The 14,111-nt window shown below is 48.1% G+C and overlaps 1 protein-coding gene across 1 annotated transcript; it reads left to right on the top strand.

Moving 5' to 3' along the window:
* Positions 1-3,556: 3,556 nt before the first annotated feature.
* Dbx1 (developing brain homeobox 1) lies at positions 3,557-7,500 on the top strand. Its single transcript, XM_027410574.1, has 4 exons — positions 3,557-3,923; positions 4,523-4,628; positions 6,572-6,770; positions 7,165-7,500. The coding sequence occupies exons 1-4, from the start codon at positions 3,557-3,559 to the stop codon at positions 7,498-7,500; spliced, it is 1,008 nt and encodes a 335-aa protein (XP_027266375.1).
* The last annotated feature ends 6,611 nt before the right edge of the window (positions 7,501-14,111 follow it).

The raw sequence follows: 14,111 nt of genomic DNA, 5'->3' as shown, positions 1-14,111 counted from the left end.
AGAGCCGGGAGGTTGCAAAGGCATTTGCTTAACAGAAAGGGACCCTCGGAACAGATTCTAAAGCCCTTCTCTGGCTTCGACTTCTCAGGCCAGGAGTTGGGGTTGTGTCTGCAGCAGCCTGTCGTTGCAAACACAGAAGGGCCTGACCGGAGCTCCTTTCTCCCCTATCTTCTTTCTTTTGTTTCCTTTTTTTTTTTTTTTTTTTTTTTTTTTTTTTTTTTTTTTTTTGAGACAGTGTCTCACTATGAAGAGTCTCCGCTAGCTAGACTAGGCTGGTCTTGAACTCACAGAAATCCTCCTGCCTTTACCCCGAGTGCCAGAATTAAAGGTGTGCACCTTCTTTCCCTGGAAAGAGAAACAGGTAGAAATCTCAACTCAGAATAAAGAACTGGAGTGAAATAAACTTGAAGATAACGACGTTACAGTGAGTGTCAGAACTCACAAAACCCTCGCGCTCAGGTCAAATGGCATTAGTCACAGGATTTAGGCGCGGTCGCCATGCGCGTGGCCCTTGGTGGCCACGAGTCTGAAAAAGCACTTTCAGAAATTACTTTAAAGTAAGATCTGTTGGTGCAATTTCTTGCTTCCTTAGGATTTAATTTTGCTCTATCAACAGCGGCCAGCCTCCCCCATCCTGTTTCTCTCTTTGTCAGCAGAGGAATTCTTAGGGGTCTACGTGGATCAGGGTGTACCTACCTTGTAGTGAGTCAGAGCGGCCTCCCTCGTAAATGTAGAGCTTTAGCTGCATTTGGGATAAGCAAAACTCCTTGGGGATGTGGAGGGAAGTTAGGAGCCTGACAGGACTGTGAAAACCTCACCTCAGCGGAAGTAACCTTGGAAAGCCCCTCGGAAAGACCTACTCTCTGGTCCTGTCTCCCACCGGCAGCAACCTAACAATTTCTACAGATAGAGGTTGTAAGGATTCAGGGATTATGCTGGCCTGCCTCTGTCACCTGGCAGATTGCACTCAGGCAGTACCCTGGTCAGCCCAGGGTTCCATGATTGCGTAGTCTGCACGCAGGTGCAAAGGACCCCTTTAAAAGGCAGGCCCCCCGCCCACTTAGGCTCTCTTTTCTTCTCTCTTTCCGCTGTTTCCCTGGGCCAGACAGGACTTTTCCTGTCTTCCTCTTCTCTTCTGTCCTCTCTCTGTCTCTTTTCTCTTTGTTTCCCCCCTTTCTAATAAAACTTCTCACTTAAACTCTGTCTGCCCGGCATGTTTGTTCCCTCCTCGGTCACCCTCGCCTGCCGTGGAATCCGCCGTGGTCCCCCACCCAAGGACCCTCTCAAGCTTTATCATAACTGAGGCTGAACTCCCATCATTGGAAGAGGAGGAGAGGCCTTAGGAAGGCCAGCACCTGTAGTCACAAGGGTCTTCAGAACTTCCGAGCTGCTCCTGGCCTCGGATGAGGGGGATGGGTTGGGTAAGGAGAGGAGTGTGAAATAGTCACCCTGCAGGAGAAGGGTAGTAGGGAAGAGAGAAAGAAGGGAGGGAGGAAAGGGAAACTGGGATGAAGAAAGGAGAAAGGGGGAGAAGGGGAGGAGGAATCTTAGCCTGTTTTGTTGAAAAACTTTAAAAAAAGAAAAGAAAAAAAAGTAACTTTCAAAATTCCTCAACAGGTCTGTCCCTTGCATATACAGGACCCTGCAGTGCCAAGTGTGTGCTTAAGCGCCACTTATTTGAGCTGATTCCTCCTGATACGGGAACAGTCCTGGGTTCAGAAACTCTAGTTTCACCGTCCTCGAGCATGAATTCACCCAGAGTCCGGCCCTAAACAACTTTTTAATTGGAATCAAGGGAGAGCTTTAGTGAGCTCCGTTTCTGGTTTAATGTGATATAAATTGCAGATGCACATTCATGAATGGTTAAAGCAGCGACATGGCGATCATCAACACAAAACGCCCTGAACAAAACCATCCAGAGAAATAAGGCTGGTTAATAAGATTTTTGAGAAAGCTTTGTGTTAAAAAGCGAAAAGGAAAACCAGCTGAAAGTGACAGTTAGTTCATGGCTAATAGGATCAGGGCGGCCTGGCAGGGCTGCACACTTCTCTTGGGGGAGGGTTCAGTCTCACTAAAGAAATGAATGGGACATTTAACACATCTGTCATCTCGCCGAGCCAGAAACCAGGCAGTGGAGGCTCACAGCCACCTCAACCTTGGCCCATGAACGGCAGGCAAGGGAGGCTCTCCAGAAGTCTGGTTGGAAAAGACTATGCTTAGGAGAGGTTTTTCCCGGTGTGAACCTAGTTCTTCAATATAGGGAATCCAATGCAGTGAATCCAAAAGCGGCACAAATGTTCAGGAGTTAAGCGCCTCATAATACCTGAGCTCTGTGCAGACTTTCAGGGGCCGTGGCTTAAACAAAGAGTGGTGAGCTCTCCTAAGGGTTGGAAAAAGGCAGCCCTGCCAGGATTGGCCTACCCGAAGGAAGAGCGCTTTCAAGGGTGTAAGCCCGTCCTGGGTGGAATCCCCTGTTCAGCTTGGGTACAGGGCTCTCCAGTCTCCTCCTCCAAGGAACATCCCTGCCCTCTGGGCAGAGTCCCAACGAAGTTCTCTGAAACACACACTTTCTCTCTATCTTTCTGTCTCTCTCTGCCTCTGTCCTCTGTCTCTGCTCTCTCGGCCTCTCCCCCACTCCCAGGTTATTGGGAGTTGAAGGAGGCTGGTTTTACTGCTTCTGTGCCCATCAACTCTGGAATTCAACCATTCTCACAAAACAAAACCAGCACCAATACCAACTCCCCTCAAATCTCCCCAACCCTGACGGACTGTAGTTTGCTGTAACACTCCTACTTCCAAGTCTCCCTGAGTGTTCGAGAAGGACTTCTAACCCATCCCGCGCATCTGCTCTGCCTTTCCCATTGATTGAGAACTAGCTGGAGACCAGAGACTAGTATGTTTTCATGCTTAAGTGCTTGAAATTTTCCACACGGCCCCTCTCACACAAGGGAGAGTTATTTTACCGATAGCCTGGAGATGTACTTCTATGAATATTTATTGATTTATTTTCTAGGCTCAGCAGGGGGGCGCAAATAAATTTAGTGCATTCTTTAAATAATTCCTTTTCTATGAGGCAAGATGTCATCTGAAACTTCTAAATAGGCATTTAATTAGCCCGGGTGTTGCTTCAGAACAAAAACCCCCAGCGAGAGCTTTGGGGGCACACTGTATAGCAGAGAGGCCGTCGATGCGCAGGGTTGATGCTCGCCGGCCTTTGTTGCCGCCCCATTGTGCGGGCCTTGCTTATGAAGACTAATCCAATCATAAATTGCGTCTCTGCACCAATCAGAGAGCCCAGTACCTCCCGCGAATGAAGCCCGAGTGGAGAACTTTGTTGAACTTCATTGTCAGAGCTGTCAGTTTTTAAAGCGCTGGGGCGGGCGGGCCACTATAAAACCATCTCCTGGACCGGAGAGCCGCAGAGGACTCGCAGACGCCCAAGTAGGACGGTTACCAGGACACTGATCCGAAGAGGGCACTGCGGGAGGGGCGGGAAGGCAGGCGTTTGCCCTACGGCCACGGGAAAAGGGGCTACTGCACCCGCCCCGCTCTGACCATGATGTTCCCCGGCCTCCTCGCGCCCCCCGCGGGGTATCCCAGCCTCCTGCGACCCACGCCCACCTTAACACTGCCTCAGTCCCTTCAATCCGCATTTTCCGGTCACTCTAGTTTCCTTGTGGAAGATTTGATCCGCATCAGTCGGCCACCCACCTACCTGCCCCGCAGCATACCCCCTGCCAGCCTGTCACCCCCCAGGCAGGAGGCCCCCACAGTCCTCGCCGACTCGGGGACCTCGGACCTGGGTTCTCCGGGGCCCGGGAGCAGGCGTGGCAGCTCTCCACAGAATGCCCTCTCCCCTGCCAGCGAGCCCACGTTTCTGAAGTTTGGGGTGAATGCCATCCTCTCTTCCGCTCCCAGAAGAGGTAAGTAACAGCCGAGCCCTCGACGCACGTCCAGCGGCCGGACATCCCTTCATTCTGCGCTTGTTAGTGCATAGGTCCACGCAGGAACTCAGACCCCAGGGGCCAGGTCACGGATTATGAAATTTAGGTACTGAGGATTTAGGAGGAAGAAAAGCATTTAGTGCATTCATCCTTCGAATGAACTTGAGTCGCGGGACGGTTGAGCGCTGTTCCCTAGTCTAGCTTCTTAGAGCGCAAGCGCTTTGGCGTCTGCGTTCCCGCCCTCAACGGCTAGGAGACATTTTGCTTAAAACATTACACGCTTTAAACTCGTGTATTGGGCTGGTTTATATTATGGATGGATCTGCAACTTCCCACCCCACCCACCCGCGTCCTATTTGCCTAAGTCTCTGGCACGGAGAGACGGCGGCGGGGATGGATGGGGGAGGCTAAAAGGGATTTTCCCAAATGAGACAGTGCTACACAAATTTATTTTACTAGGTGAATACGTTTTAAATGATGCCCCCTGAAACTTGCTGCAGTGTTAATTAGATCCATGTATGTGACACGCCACTAGTGATCAGGCACATGACCAAATTCTCCCTATCCCTCTCTACTAGAAACGTCGCCGGCTTTGCTGCAGAGTCCCCCTCCCAAGACGTTCGCCTTTCCTTACTTCGAAGGCTCCTTCCAACCGTTCATTAGATCCTCCTATTTCCCAGGTAGGTCTCTTGCATTCCTTGTTCCAGGAGGGGCAGCCCACCCCAGTCCGGCCCAGTCACTCTCTGCCCCCGAGTCGTATTTCTCCGTCCACCCCTCTGGGTTACGCTCTGGTTCAGAGGTTGCGAGGCGTACAACATTCACGAATCCGTCGCGCCAATTTGATACCCCATTTAGCACAAGCAGTGACTGCTTGACACTACGCACCAATTCCCTGCTCTACAAATTAGCAAGAATTGTCATGGTCCGCATTTGAGGCGGTTCCCTTCCCGGCGAGGAGCTGTTGGCATCCCTTCACGCCGCCGTTTCCCACAGAGTCAGTGCACTTGGCCACCACTCGCCACAAAGGTCTCAGCACCGTGACCAATTGGCCAGCTCCTCCAGGCAGCCACACGCAGACCGGCCCTCGCCCCTCCACGCCGCCCAGAAACACCTACCAGCCGCGGCTAATTTCTCTTTAACACTCATTCAGGGCTTCCCCCCCACCACCAGACTTCATGGGGTGCCCTCTTGTGTGGGTTGCCTGGTGGCGCCCAGGGGTAGGAAGCCTAGATCCTCCTGAGACCCCAACCTTCTCTTGCCAACCTGGTTTTCCGACCCCATATCTTGCCCAGGGGCTTTTTTTGAGAAAGAAGGAACAGTTGGCAGAATCGGGCACTGGGTCCTGGTCTACAGGCGAAGCACCCTCAAAAGTTTTCATCCTGGCAACTTCCCAGCGTTCAAACGCCGGCTAGAACACTTTACAGCGGTTTAAAACGCCGAAAGCCCTAGATGGTGGTGGGTGGGGGCTGGGCATGACCAGGACAGCAGTCCCAATAACAGTCAAAGAAAATAGCGACTTTTTTTTTTTTTAAGGGGGAGAAGAAACTCCCCATCACCACCATTCAGGCTTTTGCCCACAATGGAATTTGCTCCTTTCTCCCGCGTCTCAATGGCCTAACAAAAACAACCCGAGCTTTATAAATAGCTTTTCGTGTCCATTTAATGTGAAAGATTGGGGGTAGAGAAGCCTCTGCCATCACTGCTCTCGCAATGGTCTCGGCCTGCAGTTGTGTTTAGCTTGAGTGTAAATCTCTTTTGTCCCGGTAATATATGGCTCTCGCTGCTTGTCCATAGCCTTTTGCGGTTAGTTCATTACTACACAATTACCATTCACGCTTCGTTAGCGTCTCTGTTTCTTTTTGTTTTTCTTTTTCTCTCCCTTAAAGCGAAACTCTCCCCCTTTTTATGGCACCAATTCCCAGTGGGAAGCGGTCAATGTGCTAATTAGACGCCACTTTCCTTGCATTCAGGCCGATTTCTTTACGTTGTGGGGGAGGCAGAAAAATCATATTAAAAAGATAGACGAATGACTGGATTTTTTTTTAAGTCAAAGCGGATTTTCCCCTGTACGCCAAACCAACAAGGTACCCTATTTTAAAAGGTACAAATGGGACAGGCTCCAAAGCAATACAGAGAAACCCTGTATTGAAAAACAAAATCAAACAAACAAACAAAAAGGTTACAAACATCACCCAAGTGATTGCGACTACGTGGGTCTTAGAGAGAACCCAGGTGTGTGCTGAGTGGTCCTTGCGGGATTATTTATTTTTAATTTTTGTAATTATTCTGTTGCTATGTAAGCTGGTTGGTGCGGCTTGTTTCCCTGAGACCATTGAATGGTAGGGGTGGAGGGAGCAACAGGCGATTGTGGCTGTTTTCGTGGTTTTTCCTAATCCGGGTTTGCACGGTTGAAGGGAAAGTTATTTGTGCGGAAAGCGCCTTTCACTCAGGCAGGTTGTAGATTCTCGGTCTATTCTCTACCCGGAGAAAAAGGAGTGCTTCAAAGAGATGAAGGGACCCGAGAGAAAGGGAGGGAGACAGCCAGGGAAAACAGCCTATGGGAGGCAGAGGCTCCAGCTCGGCGGGACACTGGGCTTACTCGCTCTCCCCCCCCCCCCGCAGCGTCCCTCCAGCGTCGTGCCAATCCCTGGGACCTTCTCCTGGCCGCTGGCGGCTCGCGGTAAGCCTCGCAGGGGCATGCTACGCAGAGCTGTGTTCTCCGACGTGCAGCGGAAAGCCCTGGAGAAGACGTTCCAGAAGCAGAAATACATTAGCAAGCCTGACCGGAAGAAGCTGGCCGCCAAGCTGGGCTTGAAGGACTCGCAGGTGCGCACGGCTTCCACCGCCCCACCCCACACTGCACCCTAACCCGTGCCAATCAATTGTAAATGCTCTCTGAGGCTTGGACTGGCAAGGTTCCCAGGTCTAGTGAGGATGCATGGGTAGATACATGGATGGATAGATGTGATGCATGGATAGGTTGTATGCATGGATAGATGTATGCATGGTTGGGGTAGGTGGGTGGACACATGAATGGGGTACATGGAGACATGAACTGGATACATGAATGGATGGGGGAGTTGGATAGGGGATGAGTGGATGAATGCCTGAATGCGAACAGTCGGGATGGATGGAGCCGCAGAAATCACCTTGAGTCCTGAGGACAGTCCCTGCTCCACGTGAGCACACACTGACTGGCTTCCCGGTTCCTCCCCTACAGGTGAAAATCTGGTTCCAGAATCGACGCATGAAGTGGCGGAACTCCAAGGAACGTGAGCTCCTGTCTAGCGGGGGCTGCCGAGAGCAGACCCTTCCCACAAAACTAAACCCTCATCCAGACCTTAGCGACGTGGGCCAGAAGGGCCCTGGGGATGAGGAAGAAGACAGCCCGGGTCCCTGCCTGGCCTACCATGCTCCCCCTGACCCTCGACACCTGCTGGAAGGACCCCTGGCTGCCTCTCCTGCACACTCCAGCAGCCCGGGGAAACCCTCGGACTTCTCTGATTCCGATGAAGATGAGGAGGGTGAGGAGGATGAGGAAATCACTGTGTCCTAGGAGCCCCTCTGGTTCCCAGGTCCCGGCTCCCGGCTTCTGGACTGCTGCCTTTTTAAAATTGGAGGAGGAGCGTCCACTCAGTGGCTACCTCTGTACAGGAGCCTGGACTCTGCCTCTTCTCACCACAGACACACCATCTTCTCAGGGGTGCCACAGTTCTTTCTGTTGCCCCAAAGAGACATTTCCTTACTCCATGCTGCCACCTCCACAAGGGCCACATTACGTCTATTTATTGCAAACTATTTTAGACATGGTGTGCAGGGTGTTTGTGTAGAAGGGTGTATCTAGTCCCACTGCCAGGGCTTACTGTGAGTCAGGTCCTGTCAAACACCAAGCCTTTGACCCCTAACTTCCTGGGTGGCCACCTTCCTGCAGTCAGTCATCCTGTCTTCTCATCATGAGAGTAGAGAGCACAAGAAATGACAAAAGAGAATGAGGGGACAGTTGTGCCTTCCCACCTAAGAGGAACGAGCTAGCAAGCTTCGCATTTCCTGATGCCCCTTTGGGGGAGAAAGTGATTCCCCTATGTAGAAGAGAGTGTGTCTCTATTTCTATTCTGTTCTGAAACATTTAGCTTTCCCTACCTGCAGAACACTGCACCCAGTACTCTGCAGTGTCCTTTTGTTATTTCAAAGGTCAAGCTCCTGGAACTGGGGTGTGGACTTGTCTGCCTCGTTGACATTTTCCCCCACACAGCTTTGCTGTTTGCACAGCTTTTATGAGCTGTGCTCTACTGTGTATATATATATTTTGTATGGATATTTTATACTGAGGTTATTGTGAGTGACCACAATGAAGGGCTGGTCACATCTATTATTTTTCTCCACAATGGTCTTTAAAGTTTAAAAGATAGCTGTGTAACCTCATAACTTATAAGAAAATGGTTATTTTGTATTTTTACCATGTACAGACTTTTTTATATATGTATATATGTATGAAATGAACAAATGCCAAATAAAAAGTAGAATGGATTTGATGGCTGAAAGGGCATCATTAATTCACAGAATGTGAGAGCTGAAAGTAAGGTAAGCTATTATAACAGTCATGTATGCTAACTGACTCCAGTAAGAGGGCACCAAGAAGTTGGGCTTGCAATTATCCTCCGATTCTCCAGACTAGGTGATGGGCTGCCATCAGTGAGTGCATGCAGTACAGTCTGGGCGCTCGGGTCTGGAAGGGGAAATCTTTTCTAGTCCTCCAGAAGGCTTGAGAGCTAGTCCTGATCCCTCTCATAAGGCCCAGTCCTACCAGGAATGTCAGTCATAATCACAGCCTATGAGCCCAGTCCCCAGGGTCTACAAGTGAAAGGGACAGCGACTCCTTGCAGCAGCAGCAGCAGCAGCAGCAGCAGCAGCAGCAGCAGCAGCAGCAGCACTTCTTAGCCATCCCCTAAGAGAAAGGAGACTCTGCATTGGAATCCTGAAGGGAGCTTTTGTGTCCTGTGAGAGACATAGTCTCTGGCCCATGTGTCTCAGACCTCCAGTTCCTTGTGAACTCCTAACTCAAATCCCAATAGTCAAGAGAAGTTGCCCAGCGTCAGTTTGTATGATGATTGAAATGCGAGCCCACTCTCCTTCTTCTTCAACAACACAAACCTCCATGCTGACTTCCTCAGCGCTTCCTCTCAAGCTTGTGACCAGGTTGGTATACACAGAACCCCGAGAACTCAGAGAAAAGAAATGTGCTTACTTTAATAATGATCCCAATCCAAGAAACCCCTAAGTCTCCTCAGTGTTCTATACAAGTTCCTTTGAGAAAGGGATTTCTCTAGTATGGCCCACACATTCAGAGATGAGAGCCTGGCCGGAAACGGCTGACTTCTTCCATGTCAGTTCTAGCTGACAGTTCTAACAGGCTAGCTATGAGAATGGTTTGGTGTTGATTGCTGGGGTTCAAACACTCAGGAACACCCGGTGCTCCCTGTAGCACTGCAGCACAGCCAGGAGTGTGCACAAGTGTCCATTGGTGCAGGCATTGGTAAAGAGTATGAGTCACAGAGGAATGGAGCATTACTCACCCTTTAAAAGGAAGGGAGTCCTGTCACCTGCTTCAATGTGGATGAACCCTGGCGGGGGCGTGAGGGAGACAGAGCACTATGCTAAACCACAGCCATGTACCAAGTAACTGCATTGGAGGGGGCCATCCCAAGCAGTCAGCCTGTGAAATCTACTGAGAGTAGGAATGTGGTCTTCAGAGACTTAAGGAGGGAAAACAAAGGGGGTGCCCTTCAACCAGTCCATTGAGTTCCAGTTTCACAAAACCAACAAGTTTAAAAGATCTGTCCCATAGTAACATGAATGTAACTGACACTATTTGATTGTGTAGCTAGAAAGAATTGATGCAGGACTACAGAGATGGCATATAAGCCTGGGACACTCAGCTTGGATCCCCAGAACCTGCATAAAAGGTCAGGTATAGGGGTGCAAACCGCAGCTTTGGGGTAACGGAGACAGTCAGACCCCAGAGCTCATTGATCAGCCAGCCAAAAACTCCATGAGCTTAAGGTTTAGTAAGAGAGCCTGTCTCAAAAACTAAAGGTGGAAAGAGAGGTTAAACAGACATCGGCCCCCCATACCTGTGAGCACACATATCTACCACACACATGAAATAAGAGACAGGAATAGTGAAAGACATGGTTAACATGAGGCCTGGAACGATAGTGTACACCTGTAATCCCAGCATAAGAGGCTGACGGAGGAGAATGGCCAAAGTTTGAGACTGACCTGAGCTATGTCGTGAGCTCAAGGCCAACCAGGGCTATCTATTGAGACTCTTTAAAAAATGTTAAATTTGTTAAAAGCTATTATATAGTTTTTGCCATAGCAATTTTTAAATTTCAGAACATAATTTTGGAAGCCAGGCATGATGGCACATGTCTGGGATACCATTATTCTGGAGGTGGAGGTTAGAGGCTCAGAATTCCAGGACAATGTTAGCTACATAGCAAGTTCGAAGCTAACTAGGGCTGTATGAGATTCTGTGTCAAAAATTTTTAAAAATTGAAGTAACTTGGAAGAAATACTCTCATATTGAAGAAATGAAGATTCTGAAAAATCAAGCTAGTGAGATGGGTAGGTAAAAGGTACTTGCTGCCCAGCCAAACAACTGAAGTTCCATCCCTGGGAACCACTTAGTAAAGGGAGAGAACCGAATCCTGCAAGTTGTCCTCTACCTCTATGCACACACTATGGTACACACACACACACACACACACACACACATACACACACACACAGAGAGAGAGAGAGAGAGAGAGAGAGACAGAGAGAGAGAGAGAGAGAGAGAGAGAGAGAGAGAGAGAGACTAAATGCAAAATTTTTTAATTCAGCAATGTATTAGTCAGGGTCTCTCAGCGAGTAGCATTACAGATGACAAAAGTATTTTTAAAATATTAACAAACCATATGGTGATCTAAGTATTAATAGTAAGTGCTAAGAAAGCCTAGCAAAGAAAAGGGAAATACCCCAGAGATCTTCCGAGGGTGTGTGCTTCTCCTGCATGCACAGCGCTGACATGTTGAGAAATACAGGTGGCTGGTTTTGTGTTGTTTCAGTGTCTCTTATGACGGAGCATCACAAGGGGACCAAGCCAGATTCATATGTCTCCACCTGCTGGTGTTGATGCCCCCTCATACACAGTAGGTATTCGCTACATGCCCAGGGTGTAAATGAATGAAAATAAGGAACAGTCACCCTGGGATCCAGACCTTAGGCCTGGGAGTCACAAGGCTTTGAGGCAAATGGAAGGATTAGTTAAGCTAGCAAAGGAAAATGGGCCACAGAGATGGCTCAATGGTCAGAGCACCTGCTGCTCTTGCAGAGGACCCAGATTTGAGTCCTAGCACCCATATGGTAGCTCACAATGATATGTAACTTCACTGTCAGGGGATCCCATGCCCTCCTGTGGCTCTGTAGACACCAGGCATGAACATAGTGCACATGCAGGCAAAGCTTTATATAATAAAGCACACATAAAATAAATCTTTAAAACAAATAGATACTAAATAATGAATAAGTTATTTTTTATTTTGTTTTGAGACAGGGTCTCACTATGTAACCCTAACTTGTCTGAAACTTATTATATAGACAAGGCTAGCCTCAAATTCATGAGATCCTCCCACCTTTGCCTCCTGAGTGCTGTGATTGTTTTTGTTTTGAGTCTCATTCTGTAGCCCAGGCTGGTTTTCCTCCTCCTTCCTCAGCCTCCCAGTACTCGGGTTACAGGTGTGTACTGCTATACCCATGTTTAAGTCAGTTAGGTTTTCTTTTTTGTTTGTTTGTTCGAAACAGAATTTCTCAGTATCTATGGAGCCAGACCTGGAACTCATTCTAGAGACCAGGCTGGCCTCCAACTCACAGAGATCCACCTGCCTCTGCCTCCTGAGTGCTGGGATTAAAGGCAAATACCACCATCGCCCTGCCAGTTATGTTTTCATGACAAGCACACATCCCATTAGCTGCTGTTAGAAGACATTGCACATGGAGCCTCTGGAAAATTCCACTGTGTAAATGTGCAACTAGATTCACAGAACCCCCCCCCCCATCCCATTATGAGAGCGACTGAACAGAGGTGAAGGGTGGGAGGAAACCACCAGGCCAAACTCCTGCCAGCTTTCCAAAATCTGCTGCAGCTGTCTGCCACACGTGTCTCCCCTGGGGCCTCAGCCAGGCTCTCAGCTCCATCTCTTCCCTTCAAGAGCAATCCTGCCTCCATCCACCACCCTCTTTCAGCCTTTTCATCAGCACATCAACCCTACCCAGACCTAAAGACTTTCTCTTCTTCTTGCCTCTAGCCATTATCTATGTCTCTCCTGGCCTTCGCCTTGACTCCTGCCCTCACTTTTCCAGGTGTCTCTTCTCAGCCTCTGCTGTCTCTTTCCCTGTGAACTATCAGGTAGCTGCCATCCTCTTCTCTCTGGCTTCAGACAAATCTGCTCCTGACTCCTACCACCTGCCAACATCCCCTAAAACCTGCCTGTGTCCTTCCCAGTCTGACACACCACTGCCACAAAGAAAAGCCACCATGCTTATTTTTGTATAAGGAACATTGGGCAAGATGCAGTTGTCAGTATTTTGTACCCACCATTTGCTTTGATTTGCACTGTAGTTTTCTTTAATACAATTTTATAGATAAGAGATTGGATCTGTAGATCAGTCTGGTATTCTCTGACTTACCCATTCCCCTTCTCCTGAATAATGAGGGCAGTGAAGAAGACTTTTGGGAGCAATTGCTGAAGATTTCTGAGTGACTCCTCTCTTGGATGTGAATATTATCAGTGGTTTTTATTACAATCTTTACAGGCTAGCTGCAAAGATCAGAGCGCATACCTATACCACTCCATGTCCTTGACGTCTCACCATGCAGGACTCTGGTCACAGCTGACGCTGTGTCGCTTTGCCTCTAACCCCTACTGCTTCCTGGCACGGCAGTACCAGGTCTGCACATGAATAGACAACCAAGGTTGAGTGACATCCCCCAATACCCCAAAGGTGAGATGGAAGCAATTACTTATATTGTTCTATTATTAAATAAAACTTGGGAGTCAGATATCGGGGTAAAAACCTGATTGATCAGAAAAGTGGTGGAGAAGCCACCAGTGACTTCCTTTCTCTCTCCTTCCTCAATCAAAAAGGGCTGAATGTTTTTCTAAGTCCCCTACTAGTATTTCCGGTGCTTCTCTATATGTCCTGGGTCCTCCAAAACCTCTGTGACTAGTTTTACTTAGCTAGCTAGCTCTAGGCCTCTAATTCAAAGTAAACTAATATTATCAGTCTCAGGAGTGTGGGAGTGCAATCAAAATATGCCATAACATTTCCCCCTTTTTGTCTAAATAAAATGGCATGGTTTTAACTCTAACACAGTAAAATAAGATACAATAAGAACAATTATTAGGTAAGAATTACATTAACAATGTCCAGTTTATTTGAATTTGGCAAATTCAGGGAAAGTTCTACATTGTCTATCCTATCAAAGTTTTGTACCTAATTCACTTTCTTCCCTAACTTGTATTAGTCTAAAACTGTTTATGACATTGGGGCCTGCAAGAGGCCCCAGAAGGGATTTCCCATGGCAAAAGTTTACCTTGCCTGTCCTTTATTGATCTGCATTCATTAGTCCAATACTGGCCTTTGTCATATCTTCTGCATATTTCAGAAGGCTGGGGCCTCCTGTTTGGATTATCTCTAGAAAAAACAATGTTTCTAGGAACACTTTTCCTACAATCCCTTTTCAGATGACCTGTTTACAACAATTAAAACATTTGAACTTTTGATGTTTCTTAAATCTTTTAGAAATCACTTCTATGCCATTATCATCTGTATTTAAAATCCCTTCATCTATGGGTGCTGATCTTGCCTTTAAATGACTGACTATCTCTTTGCATTCTGAATTAGCATTTTCAAAAGCCAAAGATTCAATTAATATCTGTCTAACTACTGGATCTGATGTCATTCTATTTACAGCTGAAGTCAATCTTTGTAAGAAATCAGTGAAGGTTTCTTTTGGGCCTTGCATAATTTTAGTAAATGACTCAGTCCTCTTTCCTGATTCTTCAACCCTGTCTCAAGCATTCAAAGATGCTGTACAACATAGAGCCAAGGTGTGATCATCAA

The sequence above is a fragment of the Cricetulus griseus genome, chromosome 3 (genome assembly GCF_003668045.3).
Source record: "Cricetulus griseus strain 17A/GY chromosome 3, alternate assembly CriGri-PICRH-1.0, whole genome shotgun sequence".
Lineage (NCBI taxonomy): Eukaryota > Metazoa > Chordata > Mammalia > Rodentia > Cricetidae > Cricetulus > Cricetulus griseus.
Note: the sequence above shows the minus strand (reverse complement) of the source record. Positions and strands in the feature narration are given on the sequence as shown.

Bases quoted from the DNA above. Each gene is read 5' to 3' on its own strand.
- Dbx1 (XM_027410574.1), top strand. From the start codon at position 3,557: ATGATGTTCCCCGGCCTCCTCGCGCCCCCCGCGGGGTATCCCAGCCTC. The intron at 4,629-6,571 runs GTCTCTTGCATT...CCCGCAGCGTCC, and splicing joins TCCTCCTATTTCCCAGGTAG to CTCCAGCGTCGTGCCAATCC. The intron at 6,771-7,164 runs GTGCGCACGGCT...CCTCCCCTACAG, and splicing joins TGGGCTTGAAGGACTCGCAG to GTGAAAATCTGGTTCCAGAA.